At 45.8% G+C, this 17,889-nt stretch overlaps 1 protein-coding gene across 1 annotated transcript in view; it reads right to left on the minus strand.

The window, feature by feature from the left end:
- The window catches only part of wcd (U3 small nucleolar RNA-associated protein 18 homolog wicked), an 81,647-nt gene that overhangs the window by 62,960 nt on the left and 798 nt on the right, over nt 1-17,889 (minus strand). Inside the window, exon 2 of the mRNA XM_068356087.1 lies at nt 9,028-9,367. Within this exon, the coding sequence (XP_068212188.1) occupies nt 9,028-9,338 (311 nt within the window). The 5' untranslated portion in view covers nt 9,339-9,367. The remainder of the gene's footprint in view (nt 1-9,027; nt 9,368-17,889) is intronic.

Consider the following 17,889-nt stretch of genomic DNA (forward strand, 5'->3'; position numbering starts at 1 on the left):
GGTGAGCAAACTATTGGGAGCCTCTTGGTCATCGAGGTTGCGAAGAGATCTATGGTTGGCTGACCCCAGGTGGCCCAAAGTCTCTTGCATACATCCTTGTGGAGGGTCCATTCTGTTGGAATTATTTGTCCCTTCCGACTGAGACAATCTGCTATGACATTCAAGTTGCCTTGGATGAACCTCGTTACTAGTGAAAAGTCTAGACCTGTTGACCAGGTGAGGAGGTCCCTTGCGATCTCGTACCATGTCAGAGAGTAGGTCCCTCCTTGCTTGGAGATGTACGTCAAAGCCGTGTGTTGTCCGAGTTCACCTCCACCACTTTGCCTTGAAGGAGAGACCTGAAGCTTTTCCAGGTCAGACGTACTGCCAGTAGCTTCTTGCAGTTGAAATGCATTGTCCTTTGACTCGAGTTCCATAATCCCGAGCATTCCCTACCGTCTAATGTCGCACCCCAGCCTACGTCCGATGCGTCCGAGAAGAGAACGTGGTTGGGAGTCTGAACAGTCAGGGGAAGACCCTAAGGTTGAAAAAGTCCTTTCACCAAGTCAGACCAGACTTTATCTTTCCGGAAACCGGGATCGAGACCGCTTCTAGCGTCTTGTCCTTTTTCCAGTGAAAAGCTAGATGGTATAGAAGAGGACGGAGGTGTAGTCTTCCTAGTGACACAAATTGAACCACGGATGACAGTGTCCTTACCAGACTCATCCACAGCCTGACAGGGCAGCGTTTCTTCTTCAGCATCTTCTGGATGGATAGCAGGGCTGGGGGTTGATCGTCTTGTTCAGCAACGTCCTCATCAGAGGGTTCCTCATCCGAAACTGATGAGGAAACGGCAACGGAGTGGGCAACGTCTGACTCGCTGAATCCGGTCGCGCTGGTGGATGCGTGACGGAGCCGGACGCAATATCATGGTACTGCTGCACAGTCTGTGAACTATCAACCATGGGGACGCGAGGAAGAACAGCGTCAACCCGAAACTGTCTAGACTGTCTGGGTTGTGCAGTCAACACCCTACCGGGTTGCTGAGGTTGACGCACTGCGTCACAACAAGTCACCTCTGCTGGTTGTTGAACGTCTTCCTAGTGACACACTGAACGTCAACAACCACCTCCGAGCGTCGCTTAACGTCAACGTGCGACTGGCAACCCACACTGGGTCGCATCGGTGGAGGAACCACCTCAACTGGCGGACGCGAGTAAGATACCTCAGCGTCAACAGGGCGCACAACCAACCGGTAGGAAGGTTGTTGGCCAGAAGGTTCTTCTCCGTATAAAGTCCTCTATCAAGGACACAAGCTTGGACTGCATGTCTTGCAGCAAAGCCCATTAGGGTCTACGGGAGCAGGCGTGGCAACAGACGGGGTTAGCGACTGAAGCGGAGCCATTAACCATCCCTGGAAGCCTTGTTATGTGTGACATACTAGTACAGGAAAACTTCAAAGGCTCGACAAAAGTTGAGAAGTTGACCTGTAAACAACTGGAGCGTCTCCTGGCTATGCGCCTGGCCGAGTCTACCAGAATTGAGAAGTCTACCTGGGCAGAGGCATGAACTCCCAAGCTGAGAACTTCTCTCGTGTCCTATCAGACTCTCGCTCTATAAGCCAGATAAAAAGAAGGGAAATCAAAAGGCTGTATCCCTAAAACTCCTCCTGGTGCAAAAACCAGTCGCCTAGCCGACGTAACGCTCTCTAGGAGAGCGAGAGAGCACTAGCTTAACAACAACGGCTTCGAAGTAGCTAGGCCTAGTGTAAGTTCTGACGTGAGGCGAACGAGGAGCAGCAGTTACAAGAGGACATACAGCACTGGTGCATAAGTAGCAGACCAGAAGGCAACGTTATGTAACTGCTTGACAGTCTGTGAGCTGGCAACAACCAAAGCTGTGTGGGGAAGCCTCAACTCCTGACTGACTAGTCTGCTGCGGGCGAGTGGCGGTAACCACAGTGGGTTGCGGAGGCTGACGCACCGTGTCAAAACACGGCAGCTTAACTCCACCCTCCTGTTGTTGTGGTAGCACACGCACGTCAACGGAGTGCACCGTGCGTCTGTGGGAGTCAGCATGCGTCTGGCAGGGTCGACTGCGCATGGGTGGAGGAGCTCTCACAGCCAGAGTGTGGGAGCAGGCAGCCGCAGCGTCTGCTGGGCGCACAACCGTGGCAGGTTGTAGGCAAACGGGTGCATCGTCAACCTTCTCCGCAGTCGGAGTGTGGGAGCAGGCAGCCTCAGCGTGAGCTGGGCGCACAACCGTGGCAGGTTGTAGGCTAACGGGTGCAGCGTTAACCTTCTCCGCACGAAACTCCTGCATAACCGCAGCTAACTGAGTCTGCATAGACTGCAGTAAAGACCACTTAGGGTCTACAAAAGCGGCAACAGACGGAGCTACTGTCCGTTGTGACTGAGGGTCTAAAACAGCGGGTGCGGCAACAGACGGAGTTACTGCCTGTTGCGGTACCACCTTGCCTCTCTTGGGAGGTGTGCAGTCGTCGGATGACTGCAGCGAGTCCGAACTGACCCAGTGGCTACACCTGGGCCGTTGGACTTGCGCGGAAGGGACCGACTTGCACTTAATAAGCTGCGAGACCTTGGTCCAAGGTTTCTTACGAGAAACCTCTTCCGCAGACGAGAAGTAAATGGGCTCTCTCGTCTTTGTGTGGGTGGGGCGATCTTGGGTAGATACGCCCGAAACCACGGAGGGAAAAACGTCTGTTCGTTGATCAAGGCCTGAAGAACCCATAAGTCGTTCGACATTACTTCTCCCCTGGGCTTGGGAGCTTGCAAGAGGTCCCGGACTAGGTGAACGACAGGCACGAACAGACGAACCCTCGGACGCAACACTGTAACACTTTGCGCATATCACTTTATCACTTTGATTTTCTGTTTTGCACTTATTTCACTGAAATCGAAACTTTTACTGATTTCTACCTGAAACACGCAATCCTACCCTTCATTAAAAGGTAGTAATTGCGAAAACAGTCGTATAATGCAACAGAAAACATATAAAGATAAAGAATTCAGTGGCTGGGAAAGAGACTAAACACTAGATCAAATAAACTACGTTTACAATCTCTCACCGCACATAGCCTGGGAACAAGAATAAAACCCTAGACACGTTTTACCTTCTTCCCCTACAGCGACTAGGGAGGAGAGTAAAACGAGAACAACGTTACCCGCTTGAACGAAACGTTTTTTCTCCTCTCTCTCCCTCCGTCTCTATCTCTCCTTTCTCTCTAGATTTCGCACCTGAGAGAAGAGCCCAATTATATATCGTCAAAACATGTTATTTGCTAAAGGAAAAAACTAAAAGGTTTTCCAAATAAAAAAATTCCTTGAATTTAGAATTTAAACCATTTAAGCTAAGAAAGAATGAACGAAACGCTAGAATCGGTTTACTCTTACTGCAAAGTGAAACCGTGATACACTCTCTCTCTATCGTAACGATAGAGCGCATGTTGAACGTCCTGAATGTCAACAACTGCGAAGACTAAAAAAAAACTAAACGTTAGTTCATCTTTGAAAACAGTACGAGACTATCAAAGAAATTCTTTCATAAAACATTAAATTTAAAAAGTTTTAAATTCTTTAAAGGTTAAATACGATATAACGGGCTCAACGTTGATTAACTTCGGTTCCAAGTTAGGACCGCCTATATCAGGAAAGGTCGCATATAAACAAAACATAAAAATTTATGTTTATAAAAAAAAAAAAAGGATAGTTAATCGAAGAGGCCTAATAAAGGCGGAGAGATATAAAATAAAACGTGTTAAGCAAAATTACTAAAAAACCAAACACACTTCCGTCTAAGGGAAGGGTCGGCCATTTAAAAGTGAAAGAGAGTCCATACTCTCTTTGTCACCATAATTAAAACTATCCAAAACGAGTTCAAGTTTTGAAATGAAGATAAAACCCCTGCACAGCGAAAGCTCAAAACTGGAAAAGTGTACTTCACCAAATAGTTGTGAAAACAAATCCAGTTAGTAACAGCGTATTTAGTAGGTCTTGCCAGTGGCACGACAGAGAGAAAATTGGTTCTGTGTTGAGATCGAGTACTTGAGTACCTACTTGACAGATGGCGCTGTTGATGTACACCCCCACCTGTATAGCGATCGCTGGCGTATTCCGCCCGTAGGTTTTTCTGTCGGGCAGCAGAGCTGACAGCTATATGATCATCGGGTAAGTTTAATATTGAAAATTAGAAATTACTATTAAAAACTTGTGATTTGTTCCTCTACATAGGATTGTGATGGCCTATTGGAAATGACCATGCGTGGCATTCTGCTGGATGGGAGATAGTCCCACTTAAACTCAATAGTTCTTTGTAGTGTCTGTAGCCTCACCATCCTTGTGAAATAAGGATAGGGAGTTTTAGAGAAGCCTATGGGTCTACCTGCTGATTCATCAGCAGCCATTGCCTGGCCCTCCCTGGTCCCAATTTAATGGAGAGGGGGCTTGGGCACTGATCATATTTATATATGGTCAGTCTCTAGGGCATTGTCCTGCTGGCTAGGGCAATGTTACTATCCCTTACCTCTGCCATTCCCAAGCAGCCTTTAATGCAAACCTTTGTCCTTTAACCCTTTTACCCCCAAAGGACGTAATGGTACGTTTCACAAAAGCCATCCCTTTACCCCCATGGACGTACCGGTACGTCCTTGCAAAAAAATGCTATAAATTTTTTTTTTTCATATTTTTGATAATTTTTTGAGAAAATTCAGGCATTTTCCAAGAGAATAAGACCAACCTGACCTCTCTATGACAAAAATTAAGGCTGTTAGAGCAATTTAAAAAAAATATACTGCAAAATGTGCTATGAAAAAAATAACCCCCTGGGGGTTAAGGGTTGGAAATTTCCAAATAGCCTGGGGGTAAGACACTCATCAACCTGGAGAGCAGAAGCCTCTATAACCAAGAGTGGCAAGTTAACTAACCTGGGAGATGTCAACGTACTTCGGTCCGGTAGAGGAGCGAGAGTCGCGCCTGTTAACCTCCTGACTAACCGAGCACAAAGATGTAGCAGGTGTTAGGCTATGTGTCTACTAGAGGACTGGAAGGCAGTCACTGAAGAATCTATATTCTAAGGGATATGGTGTAAAGTTTACAAGAAATGGCTTTGCAAGCATTCCGTTCATCCATCCTACTTTAATATAAACTAAATTGTAAAGAAAAGTTACTTGACTGAGTTACTCGACTGTATTTAGCATCCAATCCAGTTCCCAAACGCACTAAGCTGCCTCACAAAGAGAGGGAAATATGAAAGGAAAAATGTCCAGACATCCTTACCTCTTGCTCTAATCTTATGTTGTGAAGACTATCTTAGACGGGAGGCTTCTTACTCCGTGTGGGAACTAAGCTTGCTACACAATCTATAGAGCAGCTACCAGAGGTCCCAGGGTAAAGGTATTCAGGGATCTGTTGGTATAGACCTACTCCTGAAGACCTTACCAGACTCCTGCCTTCAGCAATTTTTCCACTGACAAATTCTTGCCGAAGGCTAGAGTTGAATCGATACGCCCAACATGGTTCGTCTGTATGTAATCTCTCTTGAAGCAGGGTAACAAACCCCTGACAGTCTTACAAAGTCAGAACAAAATCATGTTCTTACACATCTTTTTTTCAGAACCCTAGCAGCTCTGAGGAACAGCCACTGGTGCTCCAGCCTGTAATGCCAAGTTCTCTTCAGGTAGTGCTTCAGCAACCTCACAAGACAGAGAAGCAGGTAATTCCAGATCATGACAAAAGTAAAGAAGTTTGTCCTAATCATGAGCAACTACCTCCTCGAGGCCAACAGGATCAGTCAATTGTTGAGATACCTCAGAAGACAAATCCAGTTCGAGTGTGCCCTAGCTGAGACAAGAGTGAACGATCGCGTGAACACTTGGGGAGCCGTAGACAGTCCAAAGCTACTTCTGCCAGACCGATTATTATTATTACTAATAATAGCTAACCTACAACCCTACTTGGCAAAACAGGAAGCTTTAAGCCCAAGGGCTCCAGCAGAGAAAAATAGCCCAGCTAGGAAAGGAAATAAATAAATTACAAGAGAAGTAATACCATACTCACCGACTCTATCTTAAACAAAGTTTGTTGAACAAACTTGTTCAGTGGCGAGAGAGTAATGACTGGCTTCCATCCTCGGGAAGACTTCTCCCTCAAGAGTAGTCGACTGTAGAATTCGGGAAACCCATCTGGGATGCCGAGCCTTCTAACATGTTTTTTTTCCTCGTCGCCTTCACCTCTGTTGCAAGCTCCTGAGCTTTCAGTGATTTCGGAAAGGAGTAAAAGTGCGTCGGAAAGTGAGTGAGAGGTGAATAAGGTTCAGTAGGACTGCTACCAACCAATTTTCTATGCTGTGTCAATGCCACGCTGCCCAATGCCGACAGGTAATCCCCTTACTCTACTGCCCTTCCTGGCTCAGAGGGGTTAGGGCAAAATGGAGGTACGGTGTCTCCTCCCTTCTTTGAGGTGGAAAGGATTGAAGCAGCAGATCAAGATCTGGGTTTCACTGTCAACTTCTTCAGTGCCAACTTGAATGGTCATTCATGTGGAAGAAGCTCTTGGAGAGGTTGACTAGGAAGGATCAGCATCCTTGAAAGTAACACCTTCAAGGATAATGGAGTCATGATTCCTTTTACAGAAAGAACACTAGACTCCAGTACTAGTGCATTCCTAAGGAAGAGTGAAGCTAGCTGTCCCACCTGACTGGAGAAATGTGGAGATACTGCATTCCTTCTCTTCAGTAACCAATTTTCCCATCGGTTTGCTGACTGATGAGTCAAATAAGTAGCAGTCACTTACTTAGTGTGCAAGAGGATGAGGGCGGAGTACTTTTTCGTTCTATACTGATTAAACAAATCATGAGACGAAGCAAATTAAGCTACTGCTACTGACCAGTGGTAGATCTAGGACCTTTGATGCCACCTGTCACGACTAGTCATTCGATGCATAGAATGTCTAGCTTCGTGGGAATGCCTGTTGTCGTTGACTAAGAAACCTGCGACTCGAGCATCAGGATCACTAGACGAATAGAGGGGGAGATGAAGAGAAGAAATAGAGCAAGGTGACCTGTTGCTTGGTGTTTTAACGTGTGGAATAGGATCCTAGCGCTAAAAGTCCGGTCACCTCGTGCTCGTGGAGACCATCAGTGTGTTGAGCTGCCTCAATGATAGTGGCGAGACGGTCTGTATAAGTCCTCATGCCACTCGCCCAATGGAAGAACTAGTTGGTCATATGTACCAATGGGACCCTTCTTGAATGCTGACATCTCTCTAGAAATGTCAGAAGGTTTGTGATAAGGGCGGCATCTGCTTGTTCCTGTGTGGGTCCAACCACTGGTTAAAGGTCCACGAGCCCCTGTACCTTGTACTAAACCACCTTCCCTGAATTGGGTTGGTCGATCGGTCTTTGCATGCGACTACTTCTTTGACAGGGCTAACGTTGCCTCCAAAGGTTCAGCAGCAGATGTTGAAGCGTACAATCCGTACCTTTACCAGTTTTCAAAGTTGGAAATTTATAGGAGGCAACAATGAGATCGCAAGAGGAGAGGATTCAGGACTCGTTGATGGTCGTCACTTCAGGTGGAACAGCAGAAGAGGACACAGCAATAGAAGTTCTGGTGGTCATAACATCAGCCAACACCTATGGCAGCTTTGAAGCAGTAGAATCACTATTGATACCAAGGGAAGACCATAACTTCCTCAGGTCCAAATCCCAAAGTACTTTGTCATCAGTCAGTCAAAGGGAGGGCAAACTTCGAGAAGCAAGCAGAGGAGTACAGTATTGCTTTCATTGGGAGACGGTGAAACTTCTGCCTTATATGAAGCTGGCCCAGAGTGCCAATTTGGGTTTCCTTCATTCTTTGTAATACCTCCAGAGGAATTAGCCCTCAACAAACCTGAAGGAGACACAGGAGGTCAAGAATAGGGAGCTAAAGAACTCCTTTTGCAACAGTATGGGCGTTGCCACATCAGAAGCTGAAGTATTTTATCTTTCTTCTTCCTCTACTTTTTGAACTATTCATAGGAGGCCACAAATTGCACTAGTCACAGGGAAATGACTGCAAGGAGACATGCCCACTGCAAAAAAGTACAAGGAGATGGGGATCCTCATCAATTTTATTCAAAAACCTACAGCAATTGCAAACAAGTTTATCACGCAGACCTGCATATCTGCTTGTTGAGTCCATCACAGCACACACAAACACTTAGGAGAGAAAACAAAAAGATTATAACACCCCAGTTAATTGGAGGTGTAGAAAAGTACATGTGTACTGCTCAGTGGTCCAACGGGTGGGCGAGGCTTACTACTGCACCACTTTTTTTTTATAAATTTTACCATCCATGTTCCAGCTCTGTTGAAATCATACCCCTATTAAAGCACACTGTTTTGTATTCGTGTAGGAATAACTCTATGTTAGGATAAAAAAAATGGGAACGCTATATGGTAACACACATTATATCAAATTAATGTTAACAAATCATAAATAAGAAGTTGACAGATGTCTACTAGTAAGGTTCAAAATTGACAGATATCAAACAAAGGCAAAAGGAGTAGCCAGTCAGAGCAGCAGATATACAAGTGGCGGCATAATGACTAGTAGGATAGGATTGAATTTGCGAATTTGGGTCATATGGCTCGTGCTGGGGCAGGAGAAGCCATTCTGCACCCAGGTACACCAGGTAAGTTGAGAGGGTGGACAGCAATGTGGAAGAAAGGATGCAATAATTAAGGGCAGAAAAAAAGGTAAACAGTAAGTGCAGATATTGACCAAAGGGATGTTACATAGGCCCATATGTAGTGCCTTCTCCCAATGGGATGATGGCCAATTGGTAAGTAATCCAAAAATTCAGGGAGAAACAGTACCAATAAAGATCTACGTTGGATGGGAAATAGACAAAATGGAAGAAAATTGATGAAATTTATTGGCTATGTACTGTATTCTATTTAATGTAAAACCTTAGATAAAAGGGTACTGTACCAATGATGATGAAAACTATAGGGAAATGAAGTAAAGTAACATTGAAATAAGACACCTTACCTCTCTTTGTCTTTCGATATAATTTCTTCATTGGCAAGTAATGAAGATGAATCGTTTTCCATCTTGGGTTTCTTTTTCAACACTTTAGATTTCTTGCCCTTAAGTTTGGACTTCACGGCTTTCTCCGAAGTACTTTCGGCGGCAGCTTTCTTCTTCTTGAGTTTTTTCATTTTCTTTTTAGTGATTTTGAACGATGCTTCGTTGGGAATGCTGGTAATCTTGTTCTTCTTCTTCAATGATGTTTTAGTCGTGACTCTCATTAAAGGCAGCTTTTTCATTGTGCCTCTAACCTTTGGCACTTTAGCCACCATTTTCAGTGTATTTCTAACTTATTGCATGCCTGAAAGAGGAGAGAGTCACAGTTACTAACAGACGCATATTAAATTCATGTCCCAATCCAGTATGATAGCTAGTAACAGCACATAATTTGCAGATAGAAACACCTGACTATACAGTACAAAACATTTTACAAAGGAAAAGACTATAAAGCATGGTGCTCCTAATACTAGGCATGCCGTTAATTCTAATGGTCAGGCCTTCTCCATCATGGAACAGTTAAAAGTATGAAGAAAGTGAGGGTTGGGAGGGATTACTTTACTAGAAAGTGAGGGTACGATGTTTCAAGATAAAAATCAGCCACATATTACTCGGGCCCACAGTACTTATATTGTATCACGGTGTTACGAAAATACTGTACAATTATTGAAAGGCACCTATAAATAACCTTATACTCTAAAGAAAAATCTTGTTAATTGCATGTATTCCCAATAATATATATGAAGCATATGGAGAGGAAATTTTATATAGCTGAATGAGGGGGTTTGGATTTTTTTTCAGTATTCAGTGTACAGAAGTTTCTATCATGCAAGATTTTTTTAAAATGCTGAAAAGTAATAAATAAAATTAATCTAACGTGAAATCTTAGTGATGCGATTTTGTATTGACTGTCAGATGAGTATGGTCTTACCAAAGTTTATTATGTATTAGTAATGATAAAATAGTTGAATAATTTATCAGATTGATGTCACATGATTGAATCCAAGTATTGTATGAATTTTAAAAAATAAATCAGTTACCATCAACTTTATAGTGGCAGCTTTTTAGTAGCAAAGACAACTACTGTACTATTTTGTAGCTGGGATAACGGCAACCTCTGGTATGCAATTTCACTTATTGCTTTATTCTAAAAGCATGTTGAGTAATCAGTTATACAAATAATGGTCACAGTAACTTCTGGGTTGAGACACCATCACTATCAATCACTGTAGCCTCCTTATCCTAATCTACGAAACATGTTATTTTTATTAGTAAAATAAATTTTTGAATATACTTACCCGATAATCATGTAGCTGTCAACTCCGTTGCCCGACAGAATTCTATGGAGGGATACGCCAGCTATCACAATACTAGAAGGGGGTGTACTTACCAGCGCCACCTGTGGCCAGGTACTATAGTACTTCTTGTTGACACCTCCTCAATTTTTCCTCGGTCCACTGGTTCTCTATGGGGAGGAAGGGAGGGTCGATTAAATCATGATTATCGGGTAAGTATATTCAAAAATTTATTTTACTAATAAAAATAACATTTTTCAATATTAAACTTACCCGATAATCATGTAGCTGATTCACACCCAGGGGGGTGGGTGAAAACCAGTGTACAAGATTAAAGGATAGCTAAGTATCCCATATTTCATATAACAGTTATCTCAAATAACAATGAAATAATAAGTACCTGGTAAGGAAGTCGAATTGAACCGTTACTCTGCCTCTTTTTTAAGTTCGTCTTCCTTACTGAGCGCAGCGTTCCTCTTGGAGGCTGAATCAACCCAAAGGTGCTAAAGTATATAGGGTTGCAACCCCTACTAAAGGACCTCTACAAAACCTCTAACCCAGGCGCTTCTCAAGAATGAATAGACCACCCGCCAAATCAAAAGGATGCGGAAGGCTTCTTAGCCTACCGTAACAACCATAAAAGCATTCAAGAGAAAGGTTAAAAAAGGTTATGGGATTAAGGGAATGTAGTGGCTGAGCCCTCACCTACTACTGCACTCGCTGCTACGAATGGTCCCAGGGTGTAGCAGTTCTCGTAAAGAGACTGGACATCTTTAAGATAAAATGATGCAAACACTGACTTGCTCCTCCAATAGGTTGCATCCATTATGCTCTGCAGAGAACGGTTTTTATTAAAGGCCATCGAAGTAGCTACGGCTCTTACTTCGTGGGTCCTTACCTTCAGCAATGCAAGGTCTTCCTCCTTTAAGTGAGAATGGGCTTCTCTAATCAGAAGCCTTATATAATACGAAACCCCGTTCTTGGACATGGGCCTCGAAGGTTTCTTGATGGCACACCATAAGGCTTCTGACTGTCCTCGAATAGGTTTAGACCTCTTAAGATAATACTTGAGAGCTCTGACAGGGCAAAGAACTCTCTCTAGTTCGTTACCTACCATGTTGGAGAGGCTAGGTATTTCAAACGATCTAGGCCAAGGACGTGAAGGAAGTTCGTTCTTTGCTAGGAATCCGAGCTGAAAAGAACATGTTGCAGATTCGGTCGTGAAACCAATGTTCTTGCTGAAGGCATGAACCTCACTGACTCTCTTAGCTGTTGCAAGGCAGACGAGAAAAAGAGTCTTGAGGGTAAGGTCCTTGAAGGAAGCTGACTGGAGAGGTTCGAACCTAGGTGACATAAGGAACCTTAAGACTACGTCTAGGTTCCAGCCTGGAGTGGATAGACGACGCTCTTTAGACGTCTCAAAAGACTTAAGAATGTCTTGAAGGTCCTTGTTGGAAGAAAGGTCCAAACCTCTGTGGCGGAGAACTGAAGCCAACATACTCCTATACCCTTTAATCGTAGGGGCTGAAAGGGATCTCTCATTCCTAAGATGTAGAAGGAAGTCAGCTATTTGGGTCACAGAGGTATTGGTAGAGGATATTGAATTGGCTCTACACCAGCTCCGGAAGACTTCCCACTTAGACTGGTAGACTCTACGAGTGGAAACCCTTCTTGCTCTGGCAATCGCACTGGCTGCCTCCTTCGAAAAGCCTCTAGCTCTAGCGAATCTTTCGACAGTCTGAAGGCAGTCAGCCGAAGAGCGTGGAGGTTTGGGTGCAACCTGTCTACGTGAGGTTGACGTAGAAGGTCCACTCTTAGAGGTAGAGTCCTGGGGATGTCGACTAGCCATTGAAGTACCTCTGTGAACCATTCTCTTGCAGGCCAAAGGGGAGCAACCAGCGTCAGCCGTGTCCCTTCGTGCGAGATGAATTTCTGCAGAACTTTGTTTATTATCTTGAACGGTGGGAATGCGTAAAGGTCGAGATGGGACCAGTTCAGTAGAAAAGCATCCACATGAACTGCTGCAGGGTCTGGAACAGGGGAACAGTACAGCGGAAGTCTCTTGGTTATGGAGGTGGCAAACAGATCTATGGTAGGTTGACCCCACAAGGTCCAAAGTCTGTTGCACACACTCTTGTGGAGGGTCCATTCCGTGGGAATGACCTGATTCCTTCTGCTTAGGCGATCTGCTGAGACGTTCATATTGCCCTGAATGAACCTCGTGACCAGAGTGAGGTTTAGACCTCTTGACCAAATGAGGAGGTCCCTTGCGATCTCGTATAGGCTCCTCGAATGGGTCCCTCCTTGCTTGGAGATGTAAGCCAAGGCTGTGGTGTTGTCTGAGTTCACCTCCACCACTTTGCCTAGCAGGAGGGACTTGAAGTTCAGCAGGGCTAAATGAACTGCTAGTAGCTCCTTGCAGTTGATGTGGAGTAATCCCTGTTCCTCGTTCCACGTTCCCGAGCATTCCCGTCCGTTCAAGGTCGCACCCCAGCCCGAGTCCGATGCATCTGAGAAGAGATGAAGATTGGGGGTCTGAATAGCCAACGATAGGCCCTCCCTGAGAAGGAGATTGTTCTTCCACCACAGGAGAGTGGTCTTCATCTCTTGGGTGATTGGGATAGAGACTGCTTCGAGAGTCGAACCCTTGTCCCAATGAGCTGCAAGATGGAATTGAAGAGGGCGGAGGTGGAGTCTCCCTAGCTCGACGAACAGGGCCAGTGATGAAAGGGTCCCTGTGAGACTCATCCACTGTCTCACCGAGCAACTGCTCCTCTTCAGCATGCTCATGATGCACTCTAGGGCTTGGCTTATCCTGGGGGCCGATGGAAAAGCCCGAAAATCCTGACTCCGAATCTCCATTCCCAGGTACACAATGGATTGGGAGGGAATGAGCTGAGACTTTTCTATGTTGACTAACAGACCCAGTTCTCTGATTAAGTCCAAAGTCCAGTTGAGATTCTCCAGACAGCGACGACTCGTGGAGGCTCTCAACAGCCAGTCGTCTAAGTAGAGGGAGGCTCTGATGTCCGATAAGTGTAGGAATTTTGCTATATTCCTCATCAGATGAGTGAACACCATAGGAGCTGTGCTTAGGCCAAAACACAGGGCTTGGAATTGGTAGACAACCTTTCCAAAAACGAATCTCAGGAAAGGTTGGGAGTCTGGATGAATAGGAACGTGAAAGTAGGCATCTTTCAAGTCCAACGAGACCATCCAGTCCTCCTGCCTGACCGCTGCTAGGACCGACTTCGTCGTCTCCATCGTGAACGTCTGCTTGGTGACATACGCGTTGAGCGCGCTGACGTCCAGCACCGGTCTCCAACCTCCTGTCTTCTTGGCCACAAGAAAGAGACGGTTGTAGAAGCCCGGGGATTGATGGTCCCGGACTATAACCACTGCCTTCTTCTGCACAAGTAGCGACACCTCCTGGTGCAATGCTAGCCTCTTGTCCTCTTCTTTGTAGTTGGGAGAGAGGTTGATGGGAGATGTGGTCAGAGGTGGTTTGAGGCAGAATGGAATCCTGTAACCGTCCCTCAGCCAACTGACAGACTGGGCGTCTGCACCTCTCTTCTCCCAGGCTTGCCAGAAGATCTTGAGTCTGGCTCCTACTGCTGTCTGGAGATGCGGAGAGTCAGTTTTTTCCTTTAGATGTCTTGGAGCCTTTCCTAGACTTGCTCCTGTAAGAGTCTGGACGGGAGCTTCCTCGGCTGGGGGCTCTACCACGAAAGGGCGGTATGAACCTCGTAGCAGGGGTATCAGCCACTGGGGAGCGATAAGTCTTGGGGACTGAGGTAGCAACCTTAGACTTACGAGCCGATGAGGCTACAAGATCGTGTGTGTCCTTTTGTATCAGGGCAGCAGACAAGTCCTTAACCAGCTCTTCGGGGGAAGAGGAACTTCGAGAGCGGAGCAAAAAGGAGTTGTGACCTTTGACAAGGTGTAATGCTGGAGGAAAGGAAGGTACACAGCTGTTCCCTTTTCTTCAGAACCCCTGATACAAACATCGACGCAAGCTCACCAGATCCATCCCTAATGGCCTTATCCATGCAGGACATTAATAGCATGGCAGAATCCTTGTCCGCAGGGGAGGTCTTCTTGCTGAGGGCCCCCAGGCACCAGTCTAGAAAGTTGAACATCTCAAATGCTCTAAATACTCCCTTCAGTAAGTGATCAAGGTCTGAGAAGGTCCAGCAAACCTTAGAGCGCCTCATTGCAGTTCTCCGAGGCGAGTCTACCAGACTTGAGAAGTCAGCCTGGGCAGAGGCAGGTACTCCCAAGCCTGGTGCTTCTCCTGTGGCATACCAAACGCTCGCTTTCGAAGTGAGCTTAGTCGGAGGGAACATGAAAGAAGTTTTGCCAAGGTGTTGCTTAGTCTGCAGCCACTCCCCTAAGATCCTTAACGCTCTCTTAGAGGACCTTGCTAGGACTAGCTTAGTATAGGTGGACTTAGCTTGCTGTATGCCCAGCGAAAACTCAGATGGCGGAGAGCGGGGAATAGCAGAGACAAAGTGGTCTGGGTAAACCTCCCTAAGCAGAGCCAAGACCTTACGAAAGTCAATAGACTGTGGAGAAGGCTTGGATTCATCCACGTCTGACGAGGGATCCAGGTGTGCCGCCTCATCATCAGAAGCCTCATCACCAGAGTGTAGCGAAGAGATCGGACAAGAATGCTGAACAGCAGAGTCAGAACGAGTAGGAACAATATTAGTGGTTTCCTCTTCAAGTAACTGTTGAGGGAAAACCTGAGGCTCAGACTGCAAAGGCTGAATAAAAGACGAAGCAGAAGGAAGGCGCATGGGTAGAGGAGGCTGACTCCTAGCATGAGTGGTTGAACCCAAGGGTTGCGCTTGCTGAGCGGTTGGCGGAAGCGGAGTAGCAAGTTCCTGTTCCTGTGGTGTGAGCGGAGCGCGATGAGGTAGAGGCTGCGCAGAACAAGGGAAATGTCTCGCAAGCTGAGGCTCCTGAAGCGCAAGGCTAAGGTGTTGTGGTGCTTGCCTTGTGGAGGGTTGAGCTCGCTGCAGCGAGAGCTGAGGAGACTGACTCATGGACGGGAGAGGTTGTTGTACCTCAACCGAGAGTTGCATCACTGGTGGAGCAGCAAGTGGAGGCGGAGGAAGCGAGGTATAATCCTCCTGATCCCATTGAAAAGGTTGCCTTAAGGAAGGTGGAGGCTGAACACCACTGGGAACAGCAAACTCAGAACGTGGCTCAACATCGTACGCCTGGCAGGTGGTACTGCGATCAGGCGGAGCGAGCGCAGGCGGAGGGAGTGTAGGCGGAGGCGGAGGCGCAACACTCTCAGCCCGACACTCACGCATCAAGTCCGAAAGCTGAGCTTGCATGGACTGTAGTAGAGTCCACTTGGGGTCGGCAGAAACTACAGTAGGCTAAGGTAAAGCCTTAACAGTCGAGCTCTGTTGTGGCAGAACCTTACTCCTCTTGGGCGGAGTGCAGTCGACTGATGACTGCGGCGAGTCAGAGCTGAGCCAATGACTGCAACCTGGCTGAGCACTCGCGGACTGGACTCTGCGTTTAAGTGGTCTCGAGACCTGAGTCCAACGTTTCTTCCCTGACAGTTGATCAGCGGACGAGAAAAAGACGGGCTCAATCGTCTGCAGGTGGGAGTGACGGTCTTTGGAAGACACGCCCGCAACCACCGAGGGTACTTCTGTGCGCCGAACAAGGCCTGACGGACCCTTATGCCCTTCGACATTGCTTCTCCCCTGGGCTTGGGAGCTTGCAAGAGGTCCCGGACTGGGAGGACGACTGGCTCGCACAGAAGTATCCTCACGCACCACACTGACACTGACACTAGCACTTGGCACTGCACTGACACTAGCACTCGTCACAGCACTGGCACTAATTCCACCCACTGCACTCTTGACCTTAAGCTCCTTGACTTCGGCCATAAGAGACTTATGATCACTTACCACTGACTCTACTTTATCGCCTAAGGCCTGAATAGCACGCAAAACAACAGACATATCAGGCGGAGGGCAAATAGTAGGTTCGGGGGTAGCCACTACAGGGGTAGGAAAAGGTAGGGGATCATGAGGTGAGGAAAAAAGTGAAGAGTGAGAAGAACTCCTCCTAACTCTACCTCTCTCTAACTTAGTTGAATATTTCAAAAGACGGACAAATTCAAGTTCCGAAAGTCCGGCGCATTCCTCACATCGATTTTCTAACTGACAGGGCCTGTCCCTACAGTCAGAACAAGCGGTGTGAGGATCTACCGAGGCCTTCGGAATACGCCTATTGCAAGACCTACATCGTCTATGGGAGGGGGCTTGCGAAATGTCAGACATCTTGAATCCAAAGAGTTAGCCAAAGGGGGTTCCAAAATCAAGCAAAAGATCGTTAACCGTTAATCAGGACTATATAAAAGCTATCTAGCTAATATAAGAAGGTTTCCAGTAAAGCGACAGCCGAAATCTGAGAGAATACTTCACCAATTAGCCGTGAAAATACTCGAAGATCATAAGCGTATCCCAGAACGTCTTGCCGGAAGCACGACAGAGGAAAAATTGAGGAGGTGTCAACAAGAAGTACTATAGTACCTGGCCACAGGTGGCGCTGGTAAGTACACCCCCTTCTAGTATTGTGATAGCTGGCGTATCCCTCCATAGAATTCTGTCGGGCAACGGAGTTGACAGCTACATGATTATCGGGTAAGTTTAATATTGAAAAAGCATCTTTACTGAATAGGAGCGAGCATCCCGGTGCCTTTGTAGTTCGTTGAGACAGACCAGATATAAAATTTCAAAAGTTATGATTGAAAACCCACATTCTAAAAGGGAAACAAACACAAGAATACCACATAACTTTCACTATGAGTTCCTTACCTACTTCCCTACCCACATTTAAAAGGGAAACAAACACAAGAATACCACATAACTTTCACTATGAGCCATATCCTTACCTACTTCCCTACAGCTGCAACCCCTCTTTGACTGCCATATTCTTATCTTACCCTAAGAAATCTCAACCAGGCATTAGCTTCCCAACTGACTTCACTCCTGACAAGGTAACACCAAATCAAAATATTTCATAAATAGTAAAACTATCTTCATATTGTATTTCTGACCAAAAATAAACCATTTCATTCCAAATAAAAATTATTTACCATGTCATAAGGAAGTTTACACCTGTCCCAACGAACTATATTCTTCCACTTCTCATGGTGTATGGGTAAAGTTATACCAGCTACACCTAAGGTAGGTTAAAGGTACTGATTGCATTTCTAAATTAGGTCAAAAGGCTACTATTACTATTTTCAAGCTACGGTACAACCCTAGTTGGAGAAGTAAGATGCTATAAGCCCAGGGGCTACAACAGGAAAAAATAGCCTAGTGGGGATAGGAAACAAGTTATTAAATAAACTACAAGAGAAGTAATAAATAAAATAAATTCTAAGAACAGTAACATTAAAAACCCTTTCATGTATAAACTATGAAAACAAGTAGAATAGAAATGTGATAGAATAGTGTGTCCAAGTGTACCTAAAGCAAGAGAACTCTGTAAAATTATA

The sequence above is a fragment of the Palaemon carinicauda genome, chromosome 32, assembly GCF_036898095.1.
Source record: "Palaemon carinicauda isolate YSFRI2023 chromosome 32, ASM3689809v2, whole genome shotgun sequence".
NCBI lineage: Eukaryota > Metazoa > Arthropoda > Malacostraca > Decapoda > Palaemonidae > Palaemon > Palaemon carinicauda.